This window comes from Callithrix jacchus, chromosome 5 (genome assembly GCF_049354715.1).
Source record: "Callithrix jacchus isolate 240 chromosome 5, calJac240_pri, whole genome shotgun sequence".
NCBI classification, from domain to species: Eukaryota; Metazoa; Chordata; class Mammalia; order Primates; family Cebidae; genus Callithrix; species Callithrix jacchus.
In genome coordinates, this window is record NC_133506.1 from 2,522,682 (window position 1) to 2,547,617 (window position 24,936).

Consider the following 24,936-nt stretch of genomic DNA (forward strand, 5'->3'; position numbering starts at 1 on the left):
ACTCCAGCCTGGGCAACAAGAGCAAAACTCTGTCAAGACATAAAAAGAGAGAGAGGAGAGCCACAGACTATAATTTCTGCAATATCTAGTTGGTAATATAGACCAGCATTCTTCAGTGTGGGAGGGGACTACACAAGGCCATGAACACCAGGAAGCAGGGATCACTGGGGGCCATCTTGGAAGCTGGCTACATGATACTGTCATAAATCTCTTTTATGAGGGGCTAACAGCCAGGCATGTGCTAGGTATTGAGGATATAATAGAATGACCTGGAAGAAGATTTAAAATCAAATGGCAATGGCAAGGGGAGCCCAGGGTGCTCGGCAGACCCAGAGAAAACAAGAAACGCTTCACAGAGGAAAGGACATCTGAATGACACCTAAGGTTGAGATGTTGACCAAATGAAGGCCATGGTGTTGTAGGCAGGAAACTGAGGGGAAGCCATTCCAGGGAGAGGGAATAGCATATATGAAAGCCTCGTAGAAAGAGAGCAGAGCAGCCGGCACAGTGACTCACACCTGCAATCCCAGCACTTTGGGAGGCTGAGGCTAGTGGATCACTAGAGGTCAGGAGTTCAAGACCAGCCTGGCCAACATGACGAAGCCCCATCTCTACTAAAAATACAAAAATTAGCCAGGCGTGATAGCTTGCCTCTAATCCTAGCTACCTGGGAGGCTGAGGCAGGAGAATTGCTTGAACCTGGGAGGCAGAGGTTGCAGTGAGCTGAGATCGTGCCATTGCACTCCAGCCTGGGTGACAGAACAAGACTCAAAAAAACAAAAAAGCAGAGCAGAACTGGGGAACTGAAAGAAGAGGCTGGGTCAGATCACACAGTGCCCTTTTTCTTTTCTTTTTTTTTTTTGAGACAGAGTCTCACCAGGCACCAGGCTGGAGTGCAGTGGCACAGTCTCGGCTCACTGCACCCTCCGCCTCCCGGGTTCAAGCAATTCTCCTGCCTCAGCCTCCCGAGTAGCTAGGACTACAGACGTGTGCCACCATGCCCAGCTAATTTTTTGTATTTTTAGTAGAGACGGGGTTTCACCATGTTGGCCAGGATGGTCTTGATCTCTTGACCTTATGATCCACCCGCCTCGGCCTCCCAAAGTGCTGGGATTCTTTTTCTTTTTTGTTGAGATGGAGTCTTGCTCTGTTTCCCAGACTGGAGTACAGTGGCATGATCTCAGCTCTGCAACCCGTGCCTCCTGGGTTCAAGCACTTCTCCTGCCTCAGCCTCTCGATTAGAGGGGATTACCGGTGCACACCACCACGCCCATCTAATTTTTGTATTTTTAGTAGAGACGGGGTTTTGCCAAGTTGGCCAGGCTGGTCTTGAACTCCTTACCTCAAGTGAACCTGACCCACTGGCCACAGCCTCCCAAACTGTTGGGATTACAGGCATGAGCCACCATACCTGGCCTGATGACACAGTACCTTATAGGGAAAAAAAAAAAGTGCCTGCTGGGGACAGGAGGGAGCCATGTAACAATTCAAAGCAGGAACATGATGTAGAAGATGTATTGGATCTGGATTCCATGAAGTAATATTCTCAGTGTGCCCCAGCATGGCCAGCCCTAGCTGGGAACAGAGTTCTCTTCCTGGCACACTGACAGAAAGGAGTTTAAGAGGCAGACAAGCATAAAAGAAACTGGGTATCTCTCAACCCTAGAAAGTGATATTCAGGGAGCCAAAGGCAAATCTCTACTTTCAGAATGGCTGCTGTAACCAGCAGGCTGGAACCACAGAGTGGAAATTTCAGGAAGGCAGATTTTTGTCTCCCACCAGAAAACTTTTCCAAGGACCACAACTGTTATGGAAGAATGACCACAGTCAGCTCCAGCTGCCTCTCTCCAACCCCTCTTTTGGACTTTGTGGACTGCTTATAATTTAACATTTGGAGGTTTCCCTGTGGAAAGGACTGTGCACATCCGAGGGAACATTTTGGTGGTGCCATGCTGGGTGCTAAGGAAGCAGCCCGCTCCCTGAAGCCTCCCAGGCCAGCATGGGATAGTGGAGCAGGCACAGATTGGGCGCTTGGGAGCACAGAAAGGACAGTTGGTTTTCAGCCTGGGGACACAGAGAAGGCTCCGAGAGAAATCATTCCTTAGCTGAGGCTTCGAGTCAAAGGATGTGGCTGGGTGCAGTGGCTCTTGCCTGTAATCCCAGCACTTTGGGAGGCTGAGGTGGGTGGATGACCTGAGGTCAAAAGTTTGAGACCAGCCTGGCCAACATGGTAAAACCCCGTCTTTACTAAAAATACAAAAATTAGCCCGGCATGGTGGTGGGTGCCTGTAATCCCAGCTACCGGGGAGGCTGTGGCAGGAGAATCGCTTCAACCTGGGAGGCAGAGGTTCCCTGAGCCAAGATTGCGCAACTGCACTCCAGCCTGGGCGACAAAGCGAGACTCCGTGTCAAAAAAACCAAAAAAAAAAAATGGACGATGTTGCTAGGAAAAGCTCCTTCCCAGGCAGAGCAGCTTGAGTCAAGCCAGCAGTTTGAGGGGGTAGCCTGGAAATGAGAGGAAACGTCCTAGAGCAGGAGGATAGGCTGTGAGGCAAACTGAACTCAGAGCTCCAGTCCAACCTGGGGAGAATCATGGTCCGCATTTTGGGAGTTAAGGAGATCAAGGGAGTGGGAACTAGAGCCTAGCGACCGGGGCCGGGCATCAGATGCCCTTTGAGGCACTATATTCCTTCGGCAAGAATCTCTCTGGGCCTCTGTTTCCCCCATCTTGGATGGGCTCTGGGGCCGTCGGGGGCAAAAGGACACGAGAGCTTGGCGGGTCCCGGAAAGGGACTCCCGGGCGGGGTGTTGAGTGGAGGTGGTGAGGTGGCCGGACAGGGCGCGAAACGAGGACTTGGAAAAGAGGGGCGGGGCTGCCAGGAGCCTTGGACTGCGGTGTACGCATGCGCATCGCCGGAGAGGCAGGCGTTCTGCGCGCGCGTGCCCGAGAAGCAGATGGTCGCGCATGCGCCCTTGGTTGGCGGGAGTTTTGGAGGCGGTAACCGTGACGTAGAAGGCGGGCGAACCGCTTGACCCTGACGGGAAGATCGGCTGCTGCGGTGCAAGGGGGTCCAGGAGTGACCTAGGGCTGTGGGAAGCGACCCGTGGCCTTGTGCTTCAGGGACGGAGGCTCCGGACTCGACGGGCGTCGCTCTGAGGTTAGGAAGTCACAGACCTGTCCCCTGATGTAGCTCCGCCCACCGCCGCACCGCTCTTTGGCTTCGTACCCCTCGGCCCAGCCCCACCCGCCACACCCCACGGCCCCAACCGTGGACGCTGGGGAGCCCCCGGGGCGCAGGGACCTCCTCCCGGGTGAAATGAAACCCGAGGGCAGCACCCCCCCCCCCCACCGCCACCAACTCCATTAGAGACTTATCTGCCGAGCCGGGGGTCTAGGCTCCAGAAAGGGGTTGAGAGGACTGGGCAGAGGGCCGGGGGGACAGGTCTGGGTTCGAATTTCCCCTCTGCTTCCAGGCTGGCCGTGTCACAAGCTTGGGGCCAGGCTTTTTGCCCCTCTGAACCACAGTTCCCCTGTCTGAAAAGTGGAGTTAATGGTGCTCACGGAGTTGTGGAAAGGGTCAAAGGGAGTAATGTTGCAAGTAAAGCGCTTACACAGCCCGGGTCCTGGCAGGGAATCCGCGTTTAACAGGCGACAGTGCTTTGCTGCTTCACGCCTGGATCCGTGTAATAGCGTCCTTATTACCACGCTTGGATCTGTATGATACGGTTGTGATTATCCAAGCTTGGAACTGTGGAGTACAGTCGTAAGGACCGCGGGGGAGTCGGATCCCCTCCTGGTTATCTTTTCCGGTTTGTCCCTCTGCATATATTCGTATCTTTTTTACTTCGCACCCCCGCGCAGACAAGACTTCTGCTCGGAGTCAGGGATACCATGGGAAATGCAGAGATGCCCAAGTCACGTCCCTGACTTCTTCCAGTTAGGGGTTCGTGACGGGCACTAGGAATACAAATACAGACAGACATGTAAACCGATTTTACAGCCAGTGCTAAGAAGACCAAGGGGCGTAGCCACCAATTCTGCCAACGTGATGTGAAAGCTTCATCATATTTGAGCTAGGTTGGGAAGGATGTGTAAGTTTAACAAGCAGAAGGACTGATAGGTGCAAAGATTGAGAAGTAGTACAGGGAATAGGAGTGGGAGGAGAAAGCAGGAATGGGTAGATTGGGACTAGTTTATCTAAGGTGTTGAGTACACTTTGGAAAAGAATAGACTGGGCTGGGTGCGGTGGCTCAGGCCTGTAATCCCAGCACTTTGGGAGGCCGAGGTGGGCGGATCACCTGAGGTCAGGAGTTTGAGACCAGGCTGGCCAACATGGGGAAACCCCGTCTCTGCCAAAAAATACAAAAATTAGTGGGTGTGGTGGCGGATGCCTGTAATCCCAGCTCTTCAGGAGGCTGAGGCAGGAGAATTGCTTGAACCTGGGAAGTAGAGGTTGCAGTGAGCCGAGATTGTGCCCTTACACTCCAGCCTGGGTGACAGAGTGAGACTCTGCCTCAAAAAAAAAAAAAGTAGACTGGAGGGGGCAGTTGGAGGTAGGAAAACTAGTGGAGAGACCGTTAGATAGTGGGAGGGGACACCACAAATTATGAGACCTTTAGTAGACTAGTAACAGTGAAGCTGGGCGTGGTGGCTTCCGCCTGTAATCCCAGACTTTGGGAGGCCTAGGATCACTTGAGGCCAGGAGTTTGAGACCAGCCTGGCCACCAAGGGGAAATCTGTCTCTACCAAAAATGCAAAAATTAGCCAGGCGTGGTGGTGCACGCCTGTAATCCCACCTATTGGGAAGGCTGAGGCAGGAGAATCACTTGAACCAGGGAGAAGGAGGTTGCAGTCAGCCAACATTGCGCCACTGCACTGGGCAACAGAGTGAGACCCTGTCTCAAAATAATAAATAAACAAACTAGTAACAGTGAGAATGGAGAAAAGATTTAGAGATTGTTTATAGAACAGTTAGGATTTTGGATCTGGAGAACTAAATAAGAAGTAAAGGATGGTGTGGTTTTTCTAGTTTGAAAGATGAAGTAGACCATAATGTCATCAATGGAATTAGGGACTAGTTAAACACAAAGTAATTGGGAAGTAAGGTAGGGTGTTTGTTAAGGGAGATTTGAATATTTCTACCAACAAGGTGTATAGAAATTCAGAAGAGGAGATAATGGCCCCCGCTGATATTCTTTGTCAGGGAGGTGGATAAGGGCAGTTCAGAGAGGCTGGAAAGCACAAGGCCTATTCTGGGGCAGTAAAACCCCACTGAGACTGCAGCTGAAATGTGAAGAACAGATCCCTTCATTTTCCTATTTTCAGAATTCACTACCTAGGATGACTTCAGTGACTAGATTAGAGATCATAGATGGTAAGTATTGTAGTGAAATTCAGTACCTCTTACCCTGGGTTCAGGCTTCTGAGCTATACTCAAATTTTTCCTGGCTCCTGGTGGATTTGGAGTCACATATTCATTATTTGCATAGATGCTTTCTTAATGTTTCCACGATCTGCGGGCATATATTTACTTTTTCCTCTTTTTAGCACAAATAGTTGTGGTGGGTTTGATTTTGTATTTTGACTTTTTTATAACAAATGCTAGAAAAAGGACCAGTGATGTCTAAGACTCATGATCATCAATTGGAATCAAGTCTCAGCCCTGTGGAAGTGTTTACTAAGACATCTGACTCCCTGGAGATGCATCAAGGCGTTTCAGAGGAAAGAATTCACCTTGGCTCTAGCCCTAAAAAAGGGGAAAATTATGATCTCAGCCACGAGGAAAGATTTCACTTGGGGTCCCCTCAAGAACAATTTGCCAGTTATCAAGACAGGAGGCAATCCTGGCGGCGAGCAAGTATGAAAGAAACGAACCGGCGGAAGTCACTGCATCCCATTCACCAGGGCATCACAGGTGGGGTGCTGGGAACACAGGACAGTGAGGTTCCAGCTCAAATAAGAGACAGTGAGGTTCCAGCTCAGATAAGAGGCAGTGAGGTATGGCAGAAAGTGTAGTTGAATAGACATGACTTGCTACTTTATAAGTACTTATGTCAAATATCTAGTAAATGTTCAGCATTACTGCTATGCTTTTTTAAGAGACAGGATATTGCCATGTTGCCCAGGCTGGATTTGAAATCCTGGGCTCAAGCAATCCTCCCACTTCAGCCTCCCAAGTAGCTGGGACTACAGGTGTGAGCCACTGCACCTGGCTTACTATTTATTACTTATTATTAGAAATTTATTTACAAATAAATTTCTAATTGTTCAGTACTTACCTCTGCTAGGATGAGAGACATTAAAGATTTCTTCCTGCAGTTTTCTGTCTCATACTCTAAAGTGAAACAGAAGTTAGTTGGGTTGATACCTGATTTTAACCTTTATAACTAGAAATATCTCGGAGGATGCACATACAAATATCTAGAGTGGGCAGTGTCTCATGCCTGTAATCCCAGCACTCTGGGGGGCCAAGGCAGGAGGATCACTTGAGCCCAGGAGTTTGAGAACAGCCTAGGCAAGATGGCGAGCCCCATCTCTACAAAAAGTTTTTTAAAAAAAATAGCAAGGCATGGTAGCATGTACCTGTAGTCCCAGCTACTGCAGACAGGCTGAGGCAAGAAGATCGCTTGAGCCCAGGAATTGAAGATAGCAGTGAGCTATGACTGCCACTGCACTTCATCCTGGGTGAAAAAGTGAGACCCCTGTCTCTAAAAAACTTTTGTCTCTTTCTCCCTACCCCCTCTCTCCTCCCTCCCCACTTCCTTTCTGTGTGTGCGTGTGTGTGCACGTGTGTGTGTGCATGCGCTTGTAACTGGAGTGAAAAACTTAGTTTTTAGGGATGCTATACAGAACGATTTGTGTTATTTTGTGTGACTTTACAATAGTAACTATATCTTAGTAAGCATCTAAGTACAGAATATAACATGGAAAGGCTTCCATATTTCAGGAAGACTATACTAGCTCTGTGATCTTGAGTAAATTACTTAACCTTCTTTGCCTTAAGGTCCTCATCGGCAACTTGGGGGTGAAATAATACCTATCTTACATAACACAGTGCTTGGCACATAATAAGCCCTGAAATGTTAAGCCATTGTGATTCGTTTTAAGGTATTTCATTTTCAAGTGGTCTGATGCATAGAAAGAAATCTGGGTAAAAATAGCCACATCAGAAAATTGCTGCCACAAAGCTCGTGTACTCTATTCCCTAGATGTGCTGAGAAAACAGTGCATCCCCGAAGTTAGCCCTACCTTTAGCTCTATGCCAGAGCATTTAGACTTAAATGGAAAGGCACCGGCCGGGCACAGTGGCTCATGCCTGTAATCCCAGTACTTTGGGAGGCTGAGGTGGAGGCTGAGGCGGGCGGATCACCTCAGCCTCCCAAAGTCAGGAGTTCAAGACTTGCCTGGCCAACATGGTGAAACCCTGTCTCTACTAAAAATATAAAAATTAGCTGGATGTGGTGGCATGTGCCTGTAATCCCAGGTACTCTGGAGGCTGAGACAGGAGAATTGCTTGAACCTGAGAGACAGAGGTTGCAGTGAGCTAAGAACACTCCATTGCCCTCCAGCCTGAGCGTCTGAGCGAGACTCCAACTCAAATAAATAAATAAATAAACAGAAAGGCACCAATGTAATAAGATTGGTTATTGCCTGGTTATTTCTGACAACCTGCCAGGTTTCCTTGGTTATAGGCAGAAAGTATCCTGTTTTTCTTGGTAATAGCAGTGACAATCAAGAGAAGAGACGAGAACTTTAAAAACACAACCAGCTGAAGCTAGAGGGCAAAAAGAAACGTAGTTCTCATAATTCACAAAACAAACTTCCTTTGCTATGTAATAATTGTTTTCAAGTGGACATAATTTTAAAAAAAACAGTGTTTACATCTTGCAGTTGGTTAGGGATTTAGTTGCATAATTATGTAAAATACCCAATTCAGTCTAATAACTCACTGTATGACCTTGGGCAAGTTACCTATTACTGTACAGCCTTTGTGCTTATGTCATTATCTGTCATCAGAATGGAATTCATAGGATATTTGCCTCAAGGTTTAATGAAGTATGTATATAGCATTTCACAAAATATATAGCAAGTGTTCAACAAATGTTAACTATTAATGCTATTGTTAGGTCATTATAGAGAGGCATTGTGGTAATAGTGGGAAAAACACAGATATTGGTGACAGACTTGGGTTTGAATTCTGGCTCCACCAATTTCTAGCCTCAAATAAGTCATTTCCCCTCAAAGCTGCAGTTTTCCCATTTGTAAAATGGAACCTTATAATAGTACTCGTCTTATAGTATACATTACAAAGTGTTTAAAGCACATTTCAGTGCCTGTCCTATTAAAATACTCAAATGTGGCCAGGTACGGTGGCGCACACCTGTAATCAGAGCACTTTGGAAGGCCAAGGCAGGCAGATCACTTGAGGCCAGGATCTCAAGACCAGCCTGGCCAACATGGAGAAATTCTATCTCTACTAAAAATGCATATAGTCCCAGCTACTGCAACCTCTTGGCTCACTGCAGCCTCTGCCTCCTGGGCCCTTGTGATTCTTGTGCCTCAGCCTTTGGAGTAGCTGGGATTATAGGTGCATGCCACTAAGCCCGGCTAATTTTTCTATTTTTAGTAGCGATGGGGTTACACCACGTTGGCCAGGCTGGTCTCCAGTTCCCCGTCTCAAGCAATCTGCTGCCTCGGTCCCAGAGTGCTGGAACTATAGGCATGAGCCACCATACCCGGACAATACAAAGATTCTTATAACTTTTTTTTGAGACAGAGTCCCACTCTGTCACCTAGGCTTGAGTACAGTGGCACGATCTGGGCTCACTACAGCCTCTTCCTCCTGGATTCAAGCGATTTTTCTGCCTGAGCCTCCCAAGTAGCTGGGATTACAGGTGCCCGAACCATGCCTGGCTATTTTTTGTATTTTTAGTAGAGACAACGTTTCACCATGTTGGCCAGGCTGATCTCCAACTTTTGACCTCAGGTCATCCACCCACCTAGGCCTCTCAAAGTGCTGGGATTACAGGTGTGAGCTACTGTGTCCAGATAACTTTTTTTTTAAGTTTGAATGCACAAATGGGTAAACTTCATTCCTTAGTGATCCTGGAAAAATTAGAATTGTCTCTTAAACCAGAAAAGGCTGTTCTTGCCTTAAGTTCGATTTATTAAGAGGGAGGAAATTTTTCAGTTTTGTTAGTTGCAAACTATGTAACTGTCCAGCTCCTTAAATGTGGCAATGTTTTATGTTAGAGCTCAGCAGGTCTATCAGTCTCGATTTAGCAGAAAGCAAACGGCTTGGCTCTCTCCTGCTTTCCAGTTTCCAGGTGAGATTCTTAGAACTGGGAAATGTTTTTGTGGGCATTAACTGCTATTATGACAATCTTAAAGAGATATCAATACTGCGTAATTAACCTATTAAGATGAAAAGATGTTTCTCTCTGGGTAGGATTAGTTTGAAAGCCAGATTTAGATCAATTAGCCGATTTCTCTCTGGACTAGGCTCTGTACCAACCCCATTGGTGCTGGTGTTGCTAACCAAGTAGGTAACAGGGATTTCCCCAGTAGTCTCTTTTGCCCATGGCAGCAAATTATAGGGGTTTCAAATGGGTAGAGGTAAGAATCTAAGTTGTGATGGGACATTTGAGTTCTGACTGTACTAAATCAATATATTACCCATGTTATATATTTCTTTTTATTTTTATTTTTGAGATGGAGTTTCACTATTATTACCCAGACTGGAGTGCAGTGGCACGATCTCGGCTCACCGCAAGCTCTGCCTCCTGGGTTCAAGCAGTTCTCCAGCCTCAGCCTCCCAAGTAGCTGGGACTACAGGCACGCACCACCGTGCCCAGCTAATTTTTGTATTTTTAGTAGAGACAGGGTTTCACCTTGTTGACCAGTATGGTCTCGATCTCTTGACCTCGTGATCCACCCGCCTCGGCCTCCCAAAGTGCTGGGATTATAGGCGTGAGCCACCGCGCCCGGCCACTATATAGTTTTTTTTTTAAGTTACATTTTTATGTACTTATTATGTGGCTAACAGGTACATACATCAGTTTAGATGAGCAGGTAATTTTTGTGAATTAAATAACAATTTATTTTCCTGAACCAAAAGTCAAAATGTATAGTCCAAGCAACAAAGTTTTTTTTGTTTTTGTTTTTGTTTTTTCCGAGACGCAGTTTTGCTCTATCACCAGGCTGGAGTGCAGTGGTGTGATCTCAGCTTACTGCAGCCTCCGCTTCCCAGGGTCAGGTGATTCTCCTGCCTCAACCTCCCGAGTAGCTGATGCGTCACCATGCCTGGCTAATTTTTTTGTTTGTTTTTAGTAGAGACGGGGTTTCACCATGTTAGCCAGGATGGTCTTGATCTCTTGACCTCGTGATCCACACACCTTGGCCTCCCAAAGTGCTGGGATTACAGGCGTGAGCCACCATGCCCAGCCAATGAAAGGTTTTTTTTTTCTTGATCTTTTTATTCGTTTATGTGAAGAGTCCTAGGTATAAAAATTAAATCAATTTTAGTTAGTTTCACATTTATTAAACATCATAAGTTGACATAAATTTAGGACTGGCCTGGAAATTTTTGGTCATTGTACTAAAAATGCTTTTCTTTATTAAGTTCTCTGTTCAGAAACTTGAACCTTTCCTAAGAGACACTAAGGGCTTCAGCCTTGAAAGTTTCAGAGCCAAAGGTAAGTTGCTAACAGAAAAGTGAGCTTTTACACTGGGCAGTCAAAACTTCACTCACAGTATCCCCGTTTAGAGAAGCTGCTGCCTCATAAAACTAGCTCCCCCACCTTTTTTTTTTTTAAGACAGAGTTTTACTCTGTTGCCCAGGCTGGAGTGCAGTGGGGTGATCTCAGCTCACTGCAATGTCTGCCTCCCGGGTTCAAGCGATTCTCTTGCCTGAGCCTCCTGACGCACGCCACCACGCCTGGATAATTTTTGTGTTTTGTTTTGTTTTGACTTGAGACGGTCTCGCCCTGTCGCCCAGGCTGGAGTGCTATGGGATGTTGTCGGCTCACTGCAGCTTCCACCTCCTGGGTTCAAGTGATTCTCCTGACTCAGTCTCCCAAGTAGCTGGGATTGCAGGTGCACAGTGGGCCCAGCTAATTTTTGTACATTTTAGTAGAGATGAGGTTTCACCATTTTGGCCAGTCTGGTCTCGAACCTTGACCTCCTAAAGTGCTGGGATTACAGGTGTGAGCCACCAAGGCCTGGCCCCTTGTTCATTTTTAAAAATCAGGATTTTTTTTTTTTTTTTGAGAAGGAGTCTTGCTCTGTCACCAGGCTGGAGTACAGTGGTGGGATCTCAGCTCACCGCAGCCTCTGCTCCCCGGGTTGAAACAATTCTGCCTTAGCCTCCCGAGTAGCTGGGACTAGAGGTGCATGCCACCACACCCGGCTAATTTTTGTATTTTTAGTAGAGACAGGGTTTCACTGTGTTGGCCAGGATGGTCTTGATCTCTTGACTTCGTGATCTACCCGCCTCATCCTCCCAAAGTGCTGGGATTACAGGTGTGAGCCACTTCACCCAGCAGGAACTCTTTATATTACGAGGAAATTAGCTGTTTGTCTGTGAAATAAATTACTAATGATTCATCTTTCTAGGAAGTACCTATTCTGCTAATAGTGTAAATATACAGTTATCCAGGGTCAGAAATACTCAAGTTTACCCACTAAAAAGATCTAGAAAATATATGAACTTAGGTTTACTTGCTAGTTAAAATTGTTTATCTCAGAATTTTACCATCAACTTAATTAAAATATCTATGCTAGGATTATCTTGATAACTAATTAACATAGCCATTTCCCTCTGCATTCTTTACTTGAATGTAGTAGTGGACCCTTCAAGTCTAACAGAGGCCTGTTTTCAACCTTATGCCCCTAATTTTTTTTTTTTTGAGACAGGGTCTTGCTCTGTTGCCCCGGCTGGAGTGCAGTGGCATGATCACAGGTCACTGTAGCCTTGATCTCTTGGGCTCAAGCATTTCTCCCTCTTCAGCCTCCCAAGTAGCTGGAACCACAGGCATGTGCCACCACACCTGGCTCACTTTCTAAAAAAAAATGTTTTTATAGAGATGGGGTCTTGCCATATTGCCCAGGCTGGTCTTAAACTCCTAGGCTCAAGTGAAACTCCCACCTAAGCCTCCCAAAGTTCTGGAATTATGGCAGTGAGACACTGTCCCTTGCCTTTTTGGTTTTCTTTTTTTAATAAAGAGATGGGGTTTCACTATGTTGCTCAGGCTGTTCTAGGCTCAAGCAGTCCTCCTGCCTTAGCCTCCTAATTAGCCGGGGCTACAAGCACATGCCACTATGCCCGGCTATGCCCATAATTTTTTATTTGCCTTTAGTGTTTCTTATTACCTTCTTGCCTATTGCCTGACCGTTTTTTTTGTTTGTTTGTTTGTTTTTGAGGCAGAGTCTCACTCTTGCCCAGGTTGAAATACAGTGGCACCATCCCAGCTCACTGCAACCTCTGCTTCCCAGGTTCAAGTGATTCTCCTGCCTCAGCCTCCCGAGTAGCTGGGATTACAGGCGTGCACCACCACTCCTGGATAGTTTCCTATTTTTAGTAGAGACAGGGTCTCATCATTTTGGCCCAGACTGGTCTTGAACTCTTGACCTCAAGTGATCCACCTGACTTGGCCTCCCAAGGTGCTGGAATTTTAGGTGTGAGCTACCATGCCCAGCCCCAGATATACTTTAAACTGCTTTTTCACAGGTCATTTATAGAAACATTTATCATAACTGTCATAAAACCTGGACACAGTGGCTTATGCCTATAATCCCAGGACTTTGGGAGGCTGAGGCGGGCGAATCACTTGAGCCCAGGAGTTGGAAACAAGCCTGGGCAACATGGGGAACCCCATCTCTACAAAAAATACAGAAATTTGCTGGACATGGTCGTGCCGACTGTCTTCCCAGCAAATAGGGAGACTGAGGTGGGGGTATTGCTTGAGCCCAGGAGGTGGAAGTTGCAGTGAGCTGAGATCATACCACTGCACTCCAGCCTAGGTGACAGAGCAAGAGTCTCTCTAAATAAATAAATAAATAAAAATGAGTTGTCTTTCATTTTATCTATACCTACCAGAGAAAAAAAACATAAAATTTTTCTACATACTTACTCCACATTTTTGGGTAGGCTCGAGGACCAACATGTAACAGCAGACCATAGAGCTGAGACTACCTTAAGTATATTATATCTTTGTCAGCATCTCACTGTGAAAACCTATATTATCTTTATGACACATAAATTTGTTCTGTCTAGCATCTTCTCTTTCTGAAGAATTGAAACATTTTGCAGACAGACTGGAAACTGACGGAACTCTACAAAAATGTTTCGAAGATTCAAATGGGTAAGAGCAGTTCCCCTTCTATTCTAAATTATGACTGAATTAGAACTTTTGTTATATTATAGTTGTTCATTCATCAGCAAACATTTATTCAGCATCTTCTCTTTATATTTATTTAATTTTTATTTTTATTTTTTGAGATGGAGTCTTGCTCTGTCCCCCAGGATGGAGTGCAATGGCATGATCTCAGCTACTGCAACTTCAGCCTCCCAGGTAGTTTGTATTAGAGGTGCACGCCCGGCAAATTTTTTTGTATTTTTGGTAGAGATGGGGTTTCACTATGCCGGCCAGGCTAGTGACTCCTGACTCCTGGCCTCAAGTGATCCACCCCACTTGGCCTCCCAAAGCACTGGGATTATAGACATGAGTCCCACGCTCAACCTATTTATTTTTTTGTTATATTTTTTTGAGATGGAGTCTTGCTTTGTTGCCCAGACTGGAGTGCAGTGGCATAAACTTGGCTCACTGCAACCTCCGCCTCCTGGGTCTAAGCAATTCTGCCTCAACCTCCCAAGAAGCTGGGATTAGAGATGCCCAACACCATACTGGCTAATTTTTGTATTTCTTTTTTTAGTAGAGACAGGGTTTCACCATATTGGCCAGGCTGGTCTCAAACTCCTGACCTCAGGTGATCCACCCACCTCGGCCTCCCAAAGTGCCGGGATTACAGGTGCCTTCCACCATACCCAGCTAATTTTTTTGTATTTTTGTAGAGATAGGTTTCACCATATTGGCCAGGCTGGTCTGGAACTTCTGACCTGAGGTGATCCACCCACCTTGGCCTCCCAAAGTGCTGGGATTACAGACGTGAGCCACTGTGCTGGCCTATTTTTAATTTGAAAGGTGGAGTTTCCCTGCGTTACCCAGGCATTTAGAACTCCTGGGCTCAAGTGATCCTCCTGCCTCTCTGCCTCCCAAAGTGCTGGCATTACAGGCATGAGCCCCAGCGCCCAGCTGTTTCAGCATCTTATGTACCAGGCTCTTTTAGATGCTGGGGATATAATGACAAATAAGCAAGGTCTCTTTTGTCATACATTATAATAGACATAATCAAACAAATACATAGGAAATAATTATTTCAGATAGTGATAATCTAGGTCAGTAAATATAATTGTGACTTGAGAGGGTGGGCAATTTTAAGTGGAGTGTTCAGAGAAGACCTCTAATGATTTGACCTTGGGGTTGAAACCTGTAAGATCTGAATGGTGAGAAGGAACCAGCTATGTAAAGATGAGGGGAGAAAGATAATTCAGATCTTTACTAGTTTGCCGATAGCCAAAGGACATGGCTCTTGGATGTTAGCAGAAATTTAAAACTCCTACCCCCAAAACTGGTACTTCCTATGCAGGGATGAGGCTAACATCCCGAACCCCCTAATTTCCACCCAGCAACAAGTCACTTTACTTAGGCTTACATCATGAACTTTAAGTTTTGGCTTCACAGAGGTCCTTAGCATTGACATTGCTAGTCAGGAAATGAAAAATATTTTAGCTTAAAGTAGCATCTCTTTTTTTTTTTTTGAGACATAGTTTTGCTCTTGTTGCCAAGGCTGGAATGCAATGGCATAATCTCAACTCACTGAAACCTCTCCCTCCAGAGTTGAAGTGGTTCTCCTGCCTCAGCCTCCTGAGTAGCTGGGATTATAGATGCCTGCCACCACACCCAGCTGATTTTTTAATTTTTAGTAGAGACAGGGTTTCATCATATTGTCTAGGCTATTCTCGAACCCCTGTCCTCAGGCGATCCACCTGCCTTGGCCTCCCAAAGTTCTGGGATTACAGGCATGAGCCACCGTACCCAGCTTCTTTTTAATGCAGTATATTTTAGCACAGGCTAGTGATTCTTAGCCAGAGGTAGAAATGGTTTTGTGTCTCAGGCTTTGATAGAAAAAAAACATGAATGGTGGCACGACTAATTTGTTTTTGGGAGGTAGAATACCAAGTACATATGCAGTATTTTGGCATTTTCAGTGCCTCCTTCTTTTCCATTAGAATTAATTACCCAACTCATTTAAGCCATTGGGTAACAGTAGAAATCAAAGTTGGTAAGCTAGGTGGTGCCAGAACACAGAGAGCCTTAAGTGTCAGGTTAAGGAGTTTTGATTTTTCTTCTATATGCAGTAGAGTCACAGTTTTTAGGCAAAGAAAGGTTAATTTGGCCATGATGTGAATTGGAATTGATAAGAGAAATAGAATATAAAGAGACCAGTTAGAAAGCTATTAACCTAGTGCAAAAGTGAAATAGAGTCCAACATTAAGTATTTTTTGAAATATTAAAATTATGTAAGAAGTCTGGGCATAGTAGCGCCCACCTGTAACCCCAGCATTTTGGGAAGCCAAGGTGGGAGGATCACTTAAGCCCAGCAGTTTGAGATCTGGGCAGTATGATAAGACTCCATCTCTACTAAAAATAAATAAATAAACCAGGTGTGGTGGCTCATGCCTGTAATCCCAGCAGTTTGGGAGGCCAAGGTGGGTAGATCATGAAGTCAGGAGTTTGAGATCAGCCTAGCCAACATAGTGAAACCCTATCTCTACTAAAAACACAAAAATTAGCTGGTGCCAGGCGTGGTGGCTGACGCTTGTAATCCCAACACTTTGGGAGGCTTAGGCAAGTGGATCATGAGGTTGGGAGTTTGAGACCAGCCTTATCAACCTGGTGAAACCCTGTCTCTACTAAAAAATACGTAAAAATTAACCAGGCGTGGTGGCATGTGCCTGTAATCCCAGATTACTTGGGAGGCTGAGTCAAGAGAATAGGTTGAACCTGGGAGGCAGAGGTTGCAGTGAGCTGTGATCACACCACTGCACTCCAGCCTGGGCAACGGAGCAAGACTCTATCTCGCAAACAAAAAAAAAATTAGCAAGGCTTAGTGGCAGCCGCCTGTAGTCCCAGCTGCTCAGGAGGCTGAGGCAGGAGAATTGCTTGAACCCAGGTTGCAGTGAGCCAACACTGAACCACTGCACTCCAGCCTAGGTGACAGAGTGAGACTCCATTTCAAAAATAAATAAATAAAATCTTTGTGAGAGATTATATTAGAGCAAATGCTTCTTGAAAGATTTGTGTGATAGTCCTCTCTGTTTTCCAGAAAAGCATCAGATATTTCTCTGGAAGCATCTGTGGCTGAGATGAAGGAGTACATAACAAAGTAAGTGAAAACAAGTGAACCTTTGTTAGAAAATCTAAATTCATTCTCCCATCTGGAGATATTAACTAAACTTGGAAAAAATGAATAATAAGCATTGTACTTGGAGAGTCAGCATTAGTGCACCAATACTAGAAGTTAGAAGGCTGCATATTGAGAATTTTATGGATCTACTATTGGTCAATTTCATAGAATGGAGTCTAGGGAAATACGTATATTAATTTGACTTGAAGATTTCAGGTTTGATATGATTAAATTAATATCCTCTGAATCGGTCAGGCTTTCTAATTCTTTAATGACATTTCAACTCACATTTTATAACCAGATTATACACATAACATACCTATTGTTACCCTAAGTGATTCAGAATAAGATTATAAAAAATAACTGAATTTCTTTTTCCTGATTCTGTAGGTTTTCTTTAGAACGTCAGACTTGGGATAAGCTCTTGCAGCACTACCAGCAGGAGGCTGAAGAGATATTGTCCAGGTTAGTTCTATGAACTGTAAAAACTGTCTTTAAAAACCTATGGAGTTTGATTAGTGTTTATTTCAGTTCTGTTAGCACAAATTGAAAGATGAATCCTTTCTCACAGGTCAATTACCTCATCAAATTCTGTGGTGTGTATTAGCACTCTGACCAAAAATGGGAAGTCAGTGAGAGGAAGAGGAGTTGGTGTCACTATTTTCAGTACAGGAACACAATTGATTCTGTTCTGTGTCCTTAGCACCATTTCATATCCTGGGGGAGACAAGCACATCTCTACCTTGTACCTGGCAGCCTGGGGCTGGGCCAAGAACAGTAATCAAGAGGCTTCAGGGAGCATATGGCCTTTGAGCTGCAGGTTTGGGGGATGCCTTTGGCTAAGGCCTTCTTGGAAAGAAAGACATGAAAGGGGGTGATGGAGGAGGATGTGAGGAAAGAGAGGCTCTTTGAGTCTTGAAGGTAGAGGAAAAGAGGGAAAGTGTTAGGTGATTTTTTTTTTTTTTGAGACAGAGTCTCACTCTGTTGCCAAGGCTAGAGTGCAGTAGCACCGTCTCAGCTCACTACAAACTCCACTTCCTGGGTTCAAGCAATTCTTCTGCCTCAGCCTCCTTAGTAGCTAGGATTACAGGCAGATGCCACCATGCCCAGCTAATTTTTGTATTCTTAGTAGAGATGGGGTTTCACCATGTTGGCCAGGCTGGGCTAGGTGTTTTCTTGTTGCTTTTTGTTTGTTTGTTTTTTTGATCTGTCACCCAGGCTGGAGTGCAGTGATGCAATCTCGGCTCATTGCAACTCCACCTCCTGGATTCAAGCAATTCTCCAGCCTCAGCCTCCTGAGTAGCTGGGATTACAGGCATGCTCCACCATACCTGGCTAATTTTTGTATTTTTAGTAGAGACAGGTTTTTGCCATGTTGGCCAGGCTGGTCATGAACTACAGGCCTCAAGTGATCTGCCCAACTTGGCCTCCCAAAGTGCTGAGATTACTGGCGTAAGTCACTGCACCTGGCCAGAAAATGCTAGATTTTGATTTAGTTGAACATTTAAGCCAGTGATTTTAAGCTTTTTTTTGAAATAGAATCTTTAATTTTTTTTTTTTTTTTTTAAGATGGGGTTTCACCATGTTGGTCAGGCTAGTCTTGAACTCCTGACCTCAGGTGATCCGCCCGCCTTGGCCTCCAAAGTGCTTGGATTACAGGCGTGAGCCACTACACCCGGCCCGAAATAGAATCTTAGCTAGAATCCCAACTATAAAATGTTAGTCAAAACCCTAATTGCGAAAGTGCCCTCTCAGTAGAGGGGGACTTTGAGGAACATGGTTTGGAAAAACTTCCCCAATCCAGGTAATGATGGTTATCAATTACTTTATTCACTTCTTACATATTCTATTTATGAAGATTGATAATGTGTAAGATGCCAGTTTAGGATAAAAACTTTTTTTTTTTTTTTTTGAGACAGAGTTTTGCTCTTGTTACCCAGGCTGGAGTGCAATGGCTCCATCTTGGCTCACCGCAACCTCTGTCTCCTGGGTTCAAGCAATTCTCCTGCCTCAGCCTCCCGAGTAGCTGGGACTACAGGGATGTGCCACTATGCCCGGATAATTTTTGTATTTTTAATAGAGATGGGGTTTCACCATGTTGACCAGGATGGTCTCGATCTCTTGACCTCGTGATCCACCCGCCTCGGCCTCCCAAAGTGCTGGGATTACAGGCATGAGCCACCGCGCCCGGCTGGATAAAAACTTTTGTATCAAAGTTTGTAGGTTAAGAGGAACGGTTCTGGAAGCAGACTTCTCTGTTCAGACTCGAACTAACTTTCCTTAGTTTGTAACCTTGGGCAAGTCACTTAGTCTTGAATGAGTCTGAGGTTCCTCATTTGAAAATGGGGATAATATAAGTACCTTCCTTATTGAGTTACTGTGTGTGTCAAATGAGGTTAAATGGCAAGTGCCCAGCGGTATCTAGTACTCAGTAAATTGTTGTTATCAAAGGGTCATCATCAGTTTTCAGGAGCTCTCAGTCCTGTTCGCTTGTTTTAGATAATTCAGGTAGGCCAACATGTTTTGGTAAACAGTTGTAGGCACTGACTTTAGGATTGCAAGCTTTGGCTTCACTCTCTCCCAAGTATAGTCTTTCTGGTATATGAACCTTACTATTAGGTGGATTGAAATGACTGGAAATTTCCAGCATTTTCTGGAATCTGGAGTTATAAAAACAAATACTAGATAATTGTTTCAGAACTTCTTGTTAAGAAGAGAGCCTGTAACTATGTAGAGTGGAGAAATATTGATTAAACTTTGTAGGGTAATCTTTGGTATCTCTTCCAGAAAATGATTACAGAATTGCTCGAAAGCTCTTTTGTCTTGTTTTTAGAGGATCAACTGAGGCCAAAATTACTGAGGTCAAAGTGGAACCTATGACATATCTTGGGTCTTCTCAGAATGAAGTTCTTAATACAAAGCCTGACTACCAGAAAATATTACAGAACCAGAGCAAAGTCTTTGATTGTATGGAATTGGTGGTAAGTGGGCTCATGTTTATTTGGTTGAGTTATCCAGCTTTGCCACCTTGTAATCCTTGGATATTAAAAGACCTAGAGAATATATATAAGTGTAAGTTGAATAAGTATATTCAACTTTACCTTGGGAAAATATGGAGAGACAATTAAAAAATAATAAGTGAATATATGGTGGTAAATGCTGATGAAGCAGTACAGGGAGGTTGGTAGGTTGCTATTTTATATAGCAAGGTTTTTTTTTTTTGAGGCAGAGTCTTGCTCTGTCACTGAAAAAAAAAAGTACAGTGATGCGATCTCAGTTCACTACAACCTCCGACTCCTGGGTTCAAGCGATACTCCCACCTCAGCTTCCAGAGTAGCTGGGACTACAGGCCCCCACCACCACACCCAGCTAATTTTTGTATTTTTAGTAGAGATGGGGTTTCACCATGTTGTCCAGGCTGGTCTCGAACTCCTGACCTTGTGATCTGCCCGCCTCAGCCCCCCAAAGTGCTGGGATTACAGGTGTGAGCCACTGTGCCTGGCCTATAGAAAGGTTATTGAAAGCCTCTCTGAGGTACCATTTTAACAGACTTGAAGGAAATGAGCCATGAGAACATTTGGGGGAATAGTATTGTGTCAATCCAAGTATTAACACCAAGCTGAGGGCATTCGAAAGGGTAATTCAAGGAGAGTTTATTTTCAAAAAGGCTAAATAGGAAGGTATGGGTATTGGAGAACCACAAGGGTTACTGGAGTAACTTGGGGCTTATAGGCAGCAGAGCTCTTTCTTCCCCTAGCCCTGAAAGTAAGGAAGGAGTAGCAGTTACTGTAGCACCTAATGGGAGAAAGTCACATAGTTAGCTGATTTGAGAGAGCCAACTCAAGATAACTCATTCAGCTCCTTCCCACTTAGGCATTCTGTGGATAGAGGTTACATGGGTCAGGCTCCTGGAGCATAGAGCAGTCTGGAGAATAATGCAGTGTGGCTTTGGAGGAACAAACAGAATATCTAGCATAAGCATTCCAGGCTGAAAGAACAGCAAGCCCAAAGCTCCTGAGTAAGAGCTTGCTTTGTGGGTTTGAGGAACATCCAAGAAGCCATGGACACTTCCAGCTTACAGCTGTCTTTTTTCTGCAGGTGGATGAGCTGCAAGGATCAGTGAAACAGCTGCAGGCCTTTATGGATGAAAGTACTCAGTGCTTCCAGAAGGTGTCAGTACAGCTTGGTAAGCTTGTCCCTTGAGGGGACCAGTTTGGGCTATTTTCCATCTGAGAGCCTTTGGGATAAAAACTGCCCTTCAAAGCGTATGGTCCAAGAGGGTAAGACCTTAGGAAATTTCTAGATGGAAATTCTACAGAAGCACAGTAAACTGAGAATTAAATCCCCATGAAATGTTTTGTTGCTTTTGTAAATCCAAGACTTAGGAAATACCCACCCATTGCTTTTTCCCTCTTTATTTCTCAAGAATCCACTAACTGACACTGACGTTACTCCTCTATAGCTTTTCCTGGTCTCTTCCCATCCCTAAATTATTTGCTATGCATATCTTAATTTTCTTTCCTCTTTTCTTTCTTTCTTTCTGCAAAGTCTCACTCTCACTTTGTCATCCAAGTTGGAGTGCAGCGGTGCAATGACTGCACAGCTCACTGCAGCCTCAACCTGGTAGGCTCAAGCAATCCTTTGACCTCGGGCTCCCAGAGTAGCTGAGACTATAATTGTGCACCACCACACCCAGCTGCATTTTAAATTTTTTTGTAGAGATGGGGTCTCCCTGTGTTATCCAGGTTGGTCTTCAACTCTTGGGCTCAGGTGATCCTCCTGCCTTGGCCTCCTAGAGTGCTGGGATTATAAGTGTGAGCCACTACACCTGACCATCTTATTGATCACACTGTATTGTGATGATAGTGGTGGCTGGCTTGCTTTCTTTCTCTCTCTCTCTCTCTTTTTTTCTCTCTTTCTTTATTTCTTTTGTCTCGCTCTGTCGCCCAGGCTAGAGTATGGTGGCATGATCTTGGCTCACTGTAACCTCCGCCTCCTGAGTTCAAGAGATTTTCCCACCTCAGCCTCCCAAGTAGCTGGGATTACAGGCATGTGCCACCATGCCTGGCAATTTTTCTATTTTTAGTAGAGATGGGGTTTCACCACATTGGTCAGGCTGGTCTTGAACTCTAGTCTACAAGTGATTGCCAACTTTGGACTTCCAAAGTGTAGGGATTACAGGCATGAGCCAACCTTTTTTTTTTTTTTGAGATGGGGTTTTGCTCTGTCACCCAGGCTGGAGTACAGGGGTACAGCCATGACTTATTGCAGCCTCAACTTTCTGGGCTCCAAGGTGATCCTCTTGCCTCCCATATAGCTGGAGGATCATGCTAGGACCGTGGTAGGCTAATTTTTAAATTTTTTGTAGAGACGAAGTCTTACTGTGTTGCCCAGGCTAGTCTCAAACTCCTGGACTCAAGTGATCGATCCCCCACCTTGGCCTCCCAGAGTGCTGGGATTACAGGCATGAGCCACCATGCCCAGCTGTGCCTGGCTTTCTTACCAGATTATCATCTCCTTGAGGCCAGAGACTCTTGTTTGTCTTTGTAATGCCTTTCCATGTCTAGCACAGTGTCCATACATTAAGTTTTCAATAAGTGTTATGTTAATTCAATTGAAATTAATTTTTTGACCTCTTTTCTCTGTAGGGAAGAGAAGCATGCAACAATTAGATTCCTCACCAGCTCGAAAACTGCTCAAGCTTCAGCTACAGAACCTACCTGCCACACATGGATCTGGATCTTGTCAGTGACCTTATGAGCTTTTCTGCCACAAGGTGCCCAAGAGGAGAGGAGTGGGAAGAGTGCCCCAGAACGTGGTGACTATGTGATTTCTGCTCTGTTGCCTTTGAAGATAACTGGCAGGACTGACTGTAGAGCACTTTGACTTTTTTCAAAAAGTGACGGAATGTATGCATCCAAATGAACATTGTATAGATGTTTTTCACAGGAATGTGCAAAATGCTTGAACGTTTACACTTGTTTTTTGAAATGATCTTCAGATCCAGTGGCCCATTCTTTTATCCTTATCCTGTGAAGATGTTTTTCAGATTTTGAAACAATCTAAAAGTCATTTAGGACAAAGTCTAAGGAAACATTTTAGTGGCCAAGTTGGATTCTGGTTGTAAAGGAATGATACTAATTTTCTAGTATGGCTCTGAAGGTGATTTTAGGTAGAAGAGTTTTGAGGCTGGGTGCAATGGCTCACATCTGTAATCCTAGCACTTTGGGAGGCTGAGGTGGGTGGATTGCTTGAGCCCAGAAGTTCAAGACCGGTCTGGGAAATAAGGTGAAACCCTATCTCTACAAAAATACAAAAAGCTGGGTGTAGTGACATATGCCTATAGTGCCAGCTACTCAAAAGGCTGAGGTGGGAGGATTACTTGAGCCCAGGAAGTTGAGGCTGCAGTGAGCCCTGATTGCACCACTGCACTCCAGCTTGAGTGACAGAGTTAGACCTTGTCTTTTATTTATTTATTTATTTTGAGATGGAGTTTTGCTATTTTTAATTAGGCTGGAGTGCAATGGTGCAGTCTTGGCTCACTGCAACCTCCGCCTCCTGGGTTCAAGAGATTCTCCTGCCCAGCCTCCCAAGTAGCTGGGATTACAGGCACCTACCACCACGCCAGCTAATTGATCCTGTCTTAAAAAAAAAAATTGTCGGGCGAGGTGGCTCACACCTGTATCCCAGCACTTTGGGAGGCTGAGGCAGGCTGATCACCTGAGGTCAGGAGTTTGAAACCAGACTGACCAACATGGAGAAACCCCGTTTCTACTAAAAATACAAAAATTAGCTGGGCATGGTGGCAGATACCTGTAGTCCCAGCTACTTGGGAGGCTGACGCAGGAGAATTGCTTGAACACATGAGGTGGAGGTTGCAGTGAGCCGAGATTGTATCACTGCATTTCAGCCTGGGTGACAGGGTGAGACTCCATCTCAAAAAAAAATTTTAAATGGTTAAAAAAAAAAGAAAATAAAAAAGTTACGAGCATTATTTGCATCATTGGAATACATATATCACTTCACAAGATGTCCAATTGGAAGGAATATAACTCATTCTCTATGTCCTGTTGTATGTAGTGTGCTTCAGTTTTTAATACTGAGTTGACCTAAATCCTGGATTCATGACAAGAAAGGCCTAAGTACTACTGTTCATTGTTCTATTTGTTTATAATCTGTATTGTAAAATTCACATAATTAAAAGCTTTACCTTGTCTTTGTCTATGTTTTGGGTGTATAAACAATTAAAAAGACAAGGAGGCCAGGCATGGTGGCTCACGCCTGTAAGCCATCCCAGCACTTTGGGAGGCCAAAGCAGGTGGATCACTTGAAGTCAGGAGTCTGAGACCAGCCTGGCCAACATGGTGAATCCCTATATCTAATAAAAATATAAAAATTTAGCCATGAATGGGAACATACACCTGTAATCTGAGCTACTTGGGAGGCTGAGGTGGGAGAATCGCTTGAACCCGGAAGGCAGAGCTTGCAGTAAGCCAAGGTAGCACCACTGCACTCTAGCCTAAGCAAAAAAGCGAGACTCCATCTCAAAAAAAAAAAAGACAAGGAGGAAATAGGATTCTTTGCCAAGATGCTGAAGTGAGCAGTAGTGTTGAGATATACTTGTGCATCAATTACCAGTAGAATACCAACTAGGCCATGCACTTTGGAAGGCAGAGGTGAGTGGGTTGCTTGAGCCCAGGAGTTTGAGACCAGCCATGGGCAGCATGGTAAAACCCTATCTGCAGAAAATGCAGATTAGCTGAGAGTGGTGGTGCATACCTATAGTTCAAGCTACTTGGGAGGCTGAGGTGAGAGGATCAATTGAGCCTGAAAGGCCAAGGCTGAAGTAAGACATGATCACACAACTCCAGCCAGGTGAAATCCTGTCTCTACAAAAAATATAAAAAGTTAGCTGGGTGTGGTGATGCGTGCCTGTAGCAACATTCCAGCCTGGGCAACAGAGTGAGACCCTATCTCAAAAAAAAAAAAAAAACCAAAAATGGCACACACACAAAAAACCCACCATCTCACTTATTGCTTATTATGTGTCTTATTCTGGCCAGGTATGGTGGCTCACACCTGTAATGCAGAATTTTGGGAGACCAAGGTGGAAAGATCACTTGAGACTAGGAGTTCAAGATCAGCCTAGGCAAGATGGTGAGACCCCCGTCCCTCCAAAAAAAATTGAAAATTAGCCAGGCTTGATGGTGCATGGCTGTAGTCCTCATGCCTATAGTCCCAGCTACTCAGGAGGCTGAGGGGGGAAGATACCTTGAACTCAGGAGTTCAGGGCTGCCATGAGCTATGATTGTGCCACTGTACTGCAGCCTGGATAACAGCAAGACCCTGTCTCAATAAATAAATCCAGGCAGTAGTGCCATGGCACTCTCATGGCTCACTGGACCCTC

The 24,936-nt window shown here is 45.0% G+C and overlaps 1 protein-coding gene across 4 annotated transcripts; it reads left to right on the forward strand.

Moving 5' to 3' along the window:
- Nucleotides 1-3,018: 3,018 nt before the first annotated feature.
- Nucleotides 3,019-23,742, forward strand: DSN1 (DSN1 component of MIS12 kinetochore complex). 4 transcript variants are annotated; one of them, XM_078371040.1, is made up of 11 exons: nt 3,019-3,158; nt 5,327-5,375; nt 5,607-5,915; nt 9,254-9,327; nt 10,623-10,695; nt 13,275-13,362; nt 16,448-16,507; nt 16,919-16,993; nt 19,362-19,509; nt 20,627-20,714; nt 22,177-23,742. In XM_078371040.1, exons 2-11 carry the CDS (start codon nt 5,342-5,344, stop codon nt 22,278-22,280), a joined length of 1,053 nt encoding a protein of 350 aa, XP_078227166.1. In that variant the 5' UTR covers nt 3,019-3,158; nt 5,327-5,341; the 3' UTR covers nt 22,281-23,742. The 4 variants fall into 4 exon arrangements, with proteins under 4 accessions (XP_078227166.1, XP_008993681.1, XP_008993679.1 ...); XM_008995433.5 differs by lacking the exon at nt 5,607-5,915; XM_008995431.5 differs by lacking the exon at nt 5,327-5,375.
- Nucleotides 23,743-24,936: the final 1,194 nt, after the last annotated feature.

Bases quoted from the DNA above. Each gene is read 5' to 3' on its own strand.
- DSN1 (XM_078371040.1), top strand. From the start codon at position 5,342: ATGACTTCAGTGACTAGATTAGAGATCATAGATG. The intron at 9,328-10,622 runs GTGAGATTCTTA...TTCTTTATTAAG, and splicing joins TCCTGCTTTCCAGTTTCCAG to TTCTCTGTTCAGAAACTTGA. The intron at 13,363-16,447 runs GTAAGAGCAGTT...TCTGTTTTCCAG, and splicing joins TGTTTCGAAGATTCAAATGG to AAAAGCATCAGATATTTCTC.